This window comes from Sardina pilchardus, chromosome 19 (genome assembly GCF_963854185.1).
Source record: "Sardina pilchardus chromosome 19, fSarPil1.1, whole genome shotgun sequence".
NCBI classification, from domain to species: domain Eukaryota; kingdom Metazoa; phylum Chordata; class Actinopteri; order Clupeiformes; family Clupeidae; genus Sardina; species Sardina pilchardus.
Genome location: NC_085012.1, coordinates 19177924 through 19188717, shown reverse-complemented (window position 1 = coordinate 19188717; position 10794 = coordinate 19177924). Strand labels below are relative to the sequence as shown.

At 40.1% G+C, this 10794-nt stretch overlaps 2 protein-coding genes across 2 annotated transcripts; both read left to right on the top strand.

Annotated features, from left to right (window-relative positions):
* The first annotated feature begins 710 nt into the window (after nucleotides 1-710).
* On the top strand, nucleotides 711-8206 carry LOC134066595 (uncharacterized). Its single transcript, XM_062521963.1, has 6 exons — nucleotides 711-895; nucleotides 1825-1953; nucleotides 5599-5727; nucleotides 6374-6472; nucleotides 6763-7885; nucleotides 8184-8206. Exons 1-6 carry the CDS (start codon nucleotides 761-763, stop codon nucleotides 8204-8206), a joined length of 1638 nt encoding a protein of 545 aa, XP_062377947.1. The 5' UTR covers nucleotides 711-760.
* Nucleotides 8207-8390: 184 nt separating this feature from the next.
* LOC134066382 (uncharacterized) lies at nucleotides 8391-10451 on the top strand. The gene is made up of 6 exons (XM_062521707.1): nucleotides 8391-8773; nucleotides 8878-8988; nucleotides 9088-9168; nucleotides 9422-9493; nucleotides 9667-9759; nucleotides 9932-10451. The coding sequence occupies exons 1-6, from the start codon at nucleotides 8446-8448 to the stop codon at nucleotides 10156-10158; spliced, it is 912 nt and encodes a 303-aa protein (XP_062377691.1). The 5' UTR covers nucleotides 8391-8445; the 3' UTR covers nucleotides 10159-10451.
* The last annotated feature ends 343 nt before the right edge of the window (nucleotides 10452-10794 follow it).

Here is a 10794-nt window from a genome sequence, read left to right as displayed (position 1 = left end):
TCGTTTCATCGTGGACGAAATGAGGTAAGATTGGCATCATGTTATGTATATGTCATTATATATTATAAATACTGGCTATTTTAATTGTACTGTCATGAGATAATATGTCAATTATGAAGATTATGCATGTTCGTTGACAAAGAAGGGTAGTTGTAGGTGAATGTCAACTAGCAAGCCTTTTGGTTTCTGTTGTAATTAGGCAGGATTAGCAACAATACTCCATGAGTTCTTCGTTTTCACACATAGCCTACTTGAATTGTTAATCGTTTACTATGAACAACTTATTTTGAATGTATTGAGATAACGGCACACATGCTTTGAATGAAAACGCTAACACGTCGCGTTAAAACGCATGGGAAGTTAACTTTACGCACAAGCACATGCACATGCACATGTTCTCGTTGTTAGCCCTCGTGGAAATGTAATTAGCATAATACGTCAAATAAGCTGCTTTGTGGACATACATGTCAATGAGTCTGATAGTTTATTTCATTACTCTTCCCATCCGTGATTCATATGCCAGAATGTTGTGTAATCGTGATTTCACGTTATGTGCCACTGTCGGGTAGGCTATGTGCAACACAGCGGCCTTACTGCACTGGGAGCAAACGAGGAGAGGTCACGAAAGCGCTCAAGCGTGCTACCAATCTTGCTGGCAGGCACGAGATAACCCACGTTCTGTCGACGCTTTCAATTGGGTTCGGTCCTCTGGCTACAGCATCGCGCATTGTTAAAAGACGATGACTGTCGTGTTGTATTCATGTGTTGCTTACAATCGTTAATTTGTCTTTACATTTTCCATAGTCCAAAAAAGGTGGCCAAAGAAAGGTTTAAACGTCGCATGGAAAAACTCAGACGACATCATGATGAGTGCACGAGGAAACATTCACCGAAGGTAATGCATTTTAGCCGTATCAATGTCATGCTTTCATTTCAGTAGCTTGTTAAGAAAATACTCACAATCTGATTGAATTAAAAGCAGACAAGATAAATATCCATGTAAAATCTAACATTTCATGCATTACACATTTGTTAAAAGACCTATGTATTTCATGCACTTAAAGCAATACTTCACCATTTTTTCATATTGAACTATGTTATTCCCTTAACTAATACCGTGGGTTGATGCATACCTCTCACGTTTCAATGCGTGCACTCACTAGCTCTGGCGCGCGGCACAACTTTGATAGCACTTAGCTAGCCCAATGCATTCATTAGGATCCAAACAGAGATGAAGTTAGAAGCGACCATACACCTCCATGTTTTCCTATTAAAATACAGTTACACGAGTAGTCACACGACCAAGTATGGTGAGACAAAATAAAACATGATGCATTTCTAAGCAGGTAAAGAGGGATAACTATATTGTGTGGCGCAGTAATATCCTCACTTTTTAACTTTCAGTTTCACTTTGGAGTGAGGATATTACTGCTGGGAGTCTAAGTGCTCCCAGTATTATTCCGCCACACAATAGTTATCCGTTTTATCTGCTTAGAAATGCACCATGTTTTATTTTGTCTCACCATACTTGGTCGTGTCACTACTCGTGTAACTGTATTTTAATAGGGAAAACATGGAGGTGTTTGGTCACTTCTAACTTCATCTCTGTTTGGATCCTAATGAATGCATTGGGCTAGCTAAGTGCTATCAAAGTTGCACCGCGCGCCAGAGCCAGTGAGTGCACGCATTGAAACGTGAGAGGTATGTATCAACTCGTCTTAATTAAGCGAATAACATAGTTTAATATGAAAAAACGATGAAGAGTTGCTTTAAAAGGGGGGAAAGGATTTGCATAACTAAAGTTCTGTTAGAAACTTATTTCAGACAAAGGAAAGTCCGAAGCAATCACCAAGGTCTGACACCATGACACATCATCAGGACCCAGATGATGAACCCCCACCTCCCTATAATGAAGACACCTTTGCCTTGCAGATGATGTGTACAGAAGTCTCGGTGAGTTTTTACAAATGTATTATTATTAGTGGTTGGCCGTTATCGGCGTTAACGTGCTGCGTTAACATGCAACTCTTATCGGGCGATGAAAAAAATATCGGCGTTAATCTATTCTCAAAGTTGGGCTGGGAGCTGGGTCTATACTAAGCAAGCTGTGATCACTTTCACCTTGATATTTTAGCGCGAACGGCCAAATGTTTAAGAGTGGCCTTAAAAAAGTATAGGTCGCACTGGTGCACCTGATGCTGATCGGCTACTTTCTTTCACAAGTTTTCATTGTAGACTATGCATGCAACTTTACCAAACAGGGTAGAAGTAACCCCCCTCTCCTTTGCACGCTTTCTCTTGCTCTCCCTCTCCCTCGCTCTCCCGTGCGCGCTCAAAGGACACCCGTCCCTCGACATGCACATTTAATCCAAATAAAACATTCACAATCGACTAAACTAGACTAAATGGCCCTCATTTATCAACAGAGCGTAGAAACCAGCGTATATCTGAGCGCAGAAATCATCTTACGACGGGGCTCACTTGTGATTCATCAAACTTTCGTATCACTCCAATTCCAGCGTAAGAATAAACGTGTGTTGATAAATGTGGCGGCTGGAAACAAGCGTGATTTAAATATCACGGCCCTATTTTATGCTCGTTTTAATGGCCTCGCCCCTAGAATTTACGACATGAAGGTGCATTATACGTCCAAAAGAGATCATTAGTGATCTCGAGCCACAGTGACGTCCAGCTGAACCTTGTTAATTTTGACAGCTAGAAGCTGTTATCAAGGAAGGCGGGAAACTAGAGCGATTTAAGCGCAACAGACTTTATTTTCGCAGAGAGAACGCATCATACTATAAATACATTAATTACAAAACCGTACGACACTGAAATTTGCCCTTTGAAAATAATTTAAAATATATATGCCTAGGCCTAATTCATGAATGTTGCGTTTGCCAAAGAGAAAGTAATCATCGCCTATTCTAAGACATGAAATGTGTCAATATAATATGCTACAGTACAGCAAATAGGCTGCACATGTACAGGAAAGGTGTTATGTCCGAGATAGTCCATTATTCAACTTTCTAATGCACCGCCGATTTACTGCTACGCGATGCTATGCCGCCTGAAAAACTTGCGTACATGAGTTGAGACTAGACTAGATTTCAGCGTAGCCACCCATCACGTTCACATTGATAAATGCCATACTTTGCGTGGAAACAAGCGTACGCCTGTTTTACGCCTGTTTTTGGTCGTACGCTCGTTTGATAAATGAGGGCCAATGTGTTTTACAAAATAAAAAGCATGCTAAAATGGCTCTTAATTTTTGAAGACCAAAAGGACAGAAATGTCATAACATTATTTTGTGTCGTTTAGTCGCGTTATTATTTTGCGGTGTTTCTGTTTCCTGCGTCTCACTTCTTGGGCGCATCAGGTTGCACAGTCTGATTATCATACCAGAGGAACAGCGTTTCTCGCGTGGGCCTGTTGGTCATATCCGGTGCTTCTGTCACTCATCTGATCATATTTGATCATGTAGCAAAGGAGCGGTAGATGTAGGCCTATAGCCTATTGTTCTAATAGCAGCTAAGAAAATATAGGCTACGTTCAGTCCGTTAAAAAAGCAACTCTCTCAGTTAAACTTTACACTAGGCTACTTATGTCACCTCCGCATGTAGATCTAATTCAGATGAACATGTTAACGGGCAACTGCAGATTTGATTAGTGTGTAAGCTTCTGTCCAGCTGATGCTGGCGCTGCTATCTGTACTAGCCTACAATAATAAATCGATAATAAACGATCAGCAACGAAGTTCTAATCATAAGACACATTTTTAATGCAACCTTGGGTTAGTAGGCTATCTAATGTTGTGTGGGAATTGCAAGAAAACTATTGAAAACAATTCCTTACCAACCACACAAGTGCGCGTGTCGTTTATTTAAACGGTAGGAAAACTGAATCAAAGACGGCGCTGTTCATCAACAAAATCAGCATCGAGTTAAAACGTGATTTAAAGTACCACACATTTAAAGGTGCAGCGATCACTCAAGGCATACAGTAGGCCTGTACCACAACTGAGTGATGAACGTGAAATGCTTGTCATAGGCTACAAAACACTATCCTGACGAGCCAGACCCACATCAAGATGTAGGGTCTGGGAACTCACCGTAGTCAGGGCTCAATCGGAGGGGTGGGATAAACAGTTGTCTTTCAAATTCCATCTCCGCAATAGGATAACGCTAAACGAATCATCTTCTTGTTTTCAAATAGCAGGCTGCGTAACCTTCCCTCTCCACGCAATAGGATAACGCTAAACGAATCATCTGCCTGTTTTCAAATAGCAGGATGCGTTACCGTCGCAACTTCTGGTTGCATGTCAGTCACCATTATGTTAAGCCCGCCCACCGACTTTATACACACTGTGATTGGATCGCTTGATTTTCCAGCTCTCAGCTCCAAAGCTCTATGGATCGTGCCTAGACTGCCCCGCCAGCCAAATTACATTTCCTGCCGCTAGGGGCGTCTAGATTTCTAGGCTAACAAAACACAGCATTAGGATGACAACTGTGTGTAACCAGACTAACCACGCTTAGGCTACCTAGTTAATGGTGAAATAGCATCCACATTTAAAGCATTCAATAGCCTAAGGAAAACTTGATCGGTCCGTTAAATTGTTCTCAGAAAAGGAACAGCAGGTCTACAGAATATTCCAAATAGTCTAGTTTCCTCTCATGGTGACAGGAGGAGGAGACCAAACTCTGTGTGACATACCTGATTCCACAGTCAATGTTTAGTGCTATAATTTAGCCTGTAATATTTGGATTTTATTAATCCATGAAAATTAACCAGAATGTATAATTTCCTATTCAGAATGGACATAGGACCTCATTTCCAGGTTAGCCAGTGTGATATTTATCAGTGGAGACCTTTATCTGCACATTTCATCCAGTCCTTCCAGTTTCAGAGTTTGCTGGTACTAGGTTAGCGCAAGTCAACGGTATTTGCCAGCATGCCACTAAAAACAGTCTTACCCAGTCTATGGAAGAACAACCCCTTTAAATAGAATTGCATTAATAAAAAGATACTAAAATCCAATTTTCATTGACTAAAACAAGACTAAATGTCATTAGTTTTCATCAACTAAAACTAGACGAAAATAAGACTAAAATACTCATACTTTTAGTCGACTAAAACTTGACTAGACTAAAAGTATGAACGTGACTAAAACTGATAACTAAAATGATAGCTTGACACAAAGACTAGACTAAAACCAAAACAGGCCGCCAAAAACAACACTATTTCCAAGCTCTTAGCCAAACAGTCATTGTCTACACAGAATACATTGGTAAGAATACATACCATGATGTCATCTATTGCATAATTTCTCTGAAGGCAAATATTCTGTGTAGAAGGACAAGTCACTAAAACTATGTCAAGTCCATAACTGAAGTTTATTTTTGAGGCTCTAATGACGTAAGAAAACACTCACAAAATCTGATGTATTAACTAAACAAAAGCAGACCAGATAAATAACCATATAAAATCTAATATTTCATGCATTGCACATGTAAAGCAGACCTATGTATTGCATGCACTTAGAGGGGGGGTGGGGAGGATTTGCATAACTACAGTTCTGTTATAAACTTATTTCAGATTAAGGAAAGTCAGAAGCAATCACCAAGGTCTGACACCATGACACATAATCAGGACCCAGATGATGAACCCCCACCTCCCTATAATGAAGACACCTTTGCCTTGCAGATGATGTGTACAGAAGTCTTGGTGGGTTTTTACAAATGTATTATTATTATTATTATTATTGTTATTATTATTATAATTATAATTATTATGATGTATAAACTCCGTTGAAAAAACGATGTATGAAAACAGAGTATATCTCAATGTGAACAGGAGGATTCAGAGGAAAAACTAGACAGTTCCACAATGTCAGATGTTTCCAAGCTCTTAGCCAAACAGTCATTGTCTACACAGAATTCATTGGTAAGAATTACATACCATGATGTCATCTATAGCATAATTTCTCTGAAGGCAAATATTCTGTGTAGAAGGACAAGTCACTAAAACTATGTCCACTATGTCCATAACTGAAGTTTATTTTTGAGGCTCTAATGACGTAACAAGACGGTCAGCAATTAGCCATTCACTACTCACTATTCTACACACCATCACTCTGACTGCACTGACGGCTGGTTGAAAAATAGTCTTGTTGCTACAGTAGGTGAACTCAGAAATGTTCAGGCCAATGCAACATCCTGACGTTCTCTATATTTTCCTGCAATTATTCAAATTGAATTTCCTTGCAAGTTAAGAATGATGATGGTACATTGAGTTATTTTAACAGGGTATGTAGTCACAATTGGAACAGGCTGGATGAAAAAAGTACTTGATATTGGTGGTCTCTTTCCAGGACAGTGACGCGGATACAGTCATTTTTGAATTGCCCAGTTCTTCTGCAGCATCAGAAGCCCAAGAAGTTCCAAAGCTAGAGAGGACTGAGAGTGTATTTGTAAGTGTCAGTCTCTCTCTCCCTCGTCATCTCTCTCCCGCTCTTTGGTGATTTCATAACTGTATTGTTATTTGTATCTTGTTACATGGTTATACGCATTTAAACAGCATAGACATGGCATATGAAGTACACAACATTATGACTCTAGGTCTTTAACAGGTGATGCCACACGTGTTTCATAGTACATTTTCTGTAGGCTTGTTTTATTTGGATGCTTAGGACTTAAATTGAACCCTACATATATCAACTTTTATTATGGTTTTAGACTGATGCCAGTTTTCTATTTACAGCTTACTAAAAAATCATTACACATCGGTTCAGCTTCAGATGACAGCTTCTCGGATATAGTTAGCAGCATTGAAAACAGCGATGATGACTTTGTGCCGGATTCAGAGAGCTGTTCAGAAGAATCTGAAGAGAGCCTTCCATGTGGAAAAAGGAGACGTCTGTCACAGACCAGTCTCTCATCTCCCAATGTGACCTTAGACAGCAGTGATGATAATTCATCTTCCATGAATGCAGCCCAACAGTCTTCCTCTCCTGAAGATAAGGAGACATCAACTCAGCCAGTCGAGGATGTCAACAGTGATGTTTCGGTAATGAAATTGAAGAAGACTGCATATGGCCAAAGAGTGTACAACAAAAAGCAGTATTGCTTTTACTGCTGCAAACCATTCAGCAAGATGGCAAGGCACTTGGCCCAAATACATAAGGATGAGGTGGAGGTTGCAAAAGCACTTTCTTTTACGAAGGGGTCTAAAGAAAGAAGGGTTCATCTAGATCTTTTGCGTAACAAAGGGAATCGTGCACACAACGTAAACGTTCTGAAAGCAGGCAAAGGTGTATTGGTGCCACGTCAACAAGCAACTGCCAAGCAGGTAGACGTGAATGACTATGTGCACTGTTTACACTGCCAAGGGCTGTTCAGACGAAAGGCTCTTTGGAGGCATATGGCAAGGTGTAATTTGGCGAAGAAGTGCCAGCTCACAAAACCAGGCAGATCTAGAGTTCAAGCACTCTGCGCATATGCACAGCCTGTCCCTGAAGGGGTAAGTAAGAAGTTATGGAAGCTCATAAGTGACATGAAGCAAGACAAAGTAACACAGGCAGTTAAAAGTGATGTATGTATCATCAGATTTGGAGAACATTTGTGTAACAAAATGGGCAATGACAAAACTAAGCACGAATACATAAGAACTAAAATGCGTGAGGCTGGAAGGCTGTTGGTGTGTGCCAAGAAAAGGGCAACGCTAAATGCAATCAAAGACTTTTTCATACCTTCAAACTTCTACAATGCCATTCAGGCTGTTAAAGACACAGCAGGATTCAAAGATGAAGAAGAGGTCTTCACAGTCCCCTCTTTGGCTTTGAAACTGGGCCACACCCTCAAGAGAATGGCGGATATTGCTGAATGTGAGGCAATGATGGCAGGAGAGGAAAGCAGCATACAGAATGTGAAGCGCTTCAAAGACATGTACACCACTAAATGGAATGAGTGTGTGTCAGCATCAGCCTTGAAAACCCTGAGAGAAGCAAAGTGGAACTCTCCAGAACTTCTTCCTTTCACAGAAGATGTCAAAAAAATGCATATGCACCTCAACAAGAAAACTAAACAGTATCAGGAAAAAATCAAAGCGGAGAAAAACCAGAAGAATTGGTCACAGCTAGCCCAAGCGACTTTGTGTGAGGTAATCCTATTTAATCGCCGAAGACCTGGAGAAGTCTCAAAAATGAAATTGAACACATTCCCTCTCAGAAACACTTCAGTCTTGCATTCTGACGTTGCTGATGCCTTATCTGAAGTTGAGAAGAAGCTCTGTCAGCATTTCCAACGCATTGAAATCAGAGGTAAACGAGACCGAAAGGTCCCAATACTCCTGACTCCAGGCATGCTGGATTCAATGGATCTACTTGCAAAGTCTCGCCAAACATGTGGTGTACTGGATGAAAATCCTTTTTTTTTTTCGACACCCATGACCGAGAAATCCTACTACCACGGCACATCTTGTATCAGGAAAGTTGCCCGGGAGTGTGGGGCCAAATATCCAAAGGCTCTTTCTTGCACAAAGCTGCGGAAACATGTGGCTACAGTCTCTAAAGTGCTTAATCTGAAGGACACTGAGATGGACCAGTTGGCGGACTTCATGGGACATGACATTCGTGTGCACAGACAGTTTTACAGGTTGCCTGAGGGGACGCTGCAGCTAGCCAAAATCAGCAAGGTGCTGTTAGCCCTTGAACAGGGAAGAGTTGCGGAATTCAAGGGTAAAAACATTGAAGAGATCAACATTGAGCCTTATGGTAAGGCACAAGACATTGCAGCTGTTCTTATATCCAATCACATCTAGTACACAGCTACTTCAGTATACAACTAAAACTTGAATGCATTTCTCTCCACATTGCAGAGAAGCTGAATTTAGTCAGTAACATGTCTGAAAGTGAAGATGAAGAGAGTGACAGCGAGATGCTACAGCCAAAGAACACCAGGCGACCCCAGCGTCCTTCAACATCTACAGGTAAGAACATCTGTGGTCTGATGAAAATTCTAGGCCTAATTCAAACTGTCTTGTCCCTGCAGACTTACAAGTATGCCTTTGTGTATGTGTGTCTTTCAGACGAATGTTTGGTTGACAGCGAGTCTGCAATGCCACAGCCAAAGAAGCGACGACTATCCCCTTCAACATCAACGTCTACAGGTAATGCAATGGCTTTAGGATGATCTTTCCTGCTTCATCATTGCATCAAATCTCCCTCATATTGTTCCTCTGTCTAGTTGACATTAAACATTACATTTTAATTTTCTTGTTTCAATTTAACAAAGTCTAACTGTGTGCAACCTATGTGCAGTATCAATAGGCTGTTGCTACATGTGTTGTATGCTTTTTAATATTTATGTTTTGTGTATGGTATGGCAAAACTCATGAAGTGTTTCTTTTGATTTAATTCCAGAGGAACTTCCCATTAGCGGGAGGTCTACAAAGGGAAGAAGGAAGAAAGGAGGAAAGATGCCTTCAAAATCAGGTAAAGAACTGTTGAACTGAGAACTTACTTGCGTAGGTACAGTTATGAACTGCAAGAACTTAAGTTGGATTTTGACCAGATGTTTGCTCTAGCATACATTGCTTGTATAGCATATACTATTTAAGTTTTAGCATATGCTATATAAGTTTTGGGGCTAAATGTTGTGATTTTAGGTGGGTCAAAATCCTCAAAAAGGGAGTGGACAGAAGAGGTGAAGGCAGTTAAGGACAGATGCTTATCCACTTCAATATCTTCAACCTCTACAGGTAATGTAGCATTTTACTTTATTGTTGTTTAATTTTATCAAGGTCTAACGGTGTGCAATGTATGTGCAGTATCAATAGGCTGTTTTTGCTACATGTTTTGTATGCTTTTATTTTTCTAATGTTTATGTTTTATGTATGCTGTGCCAAAAATCATGAAGTGTTGTGATTTTAGGTGTGTCAAAACCCCCCAAAAGAAAGTGGACAGAAGAAGAGGTGAAGGCAGTTGAGAACAAACTGATGGATTGCATCACATCTGGCAGGGTACCAGGGAAATTGCAATGTGAAGACTGCATCAGGTCAGCTCCTTCAGTTCTTAAGCACAGAACCTGGGAAGCGGTGAAGTTTTACATCAAAAACCGAATAACGGCATACCAGAGGGAATGTGGTAAAAGAAAGTGAAAAAGCCGGCTCGGATCAGTATTATAACTTTTCAGTTTTAGTCACATCTGTTTTTTAACAGACTTGGTTTCTGTTTAGAAGTGTTGTCACATTCTGTTTTTTTTTTTTTTTTTTTTTATACATAATTTCTTTCCCACACATAATGGCACCAGATAGTAGTTCAGTTTAGCTCTACCTTACCGATGTGCCTTGACCTTCCCAAATTAAACTAGCTTTTCCATTATTCTCAATAATGTTTTATGTTTCTCAATATGGATGCATGTATAACTGCATACCAGAGGGAATGTGGAAAAAGAAAATTAAAGTGAAAATGCTGGCTCGGGTCAGTATTCCAGTTCCAGTCACATAGTTGGATTTCGAAAGACTTTGTTTCTGTTAAGAGGTGTTGTAACACATTTCTAATTATCATCTTATATATAAATATCATTTTTTTTCACATATAATGGCACTAGAAAGTAGTTCAGCTCAGCTCTAGTAGCTTACTGATGTGCCTTGACATTATTTAGAATAATGGAAGAGCTAGTTTAATTTCTTTTTTTGTTGATATTGATATAGATGCATGCATGCATTGCAGGATTGTTTTATATTATCGAAAACCGATAATGGCATACCCAGAGGGATTGTGGTAGAAGAAAG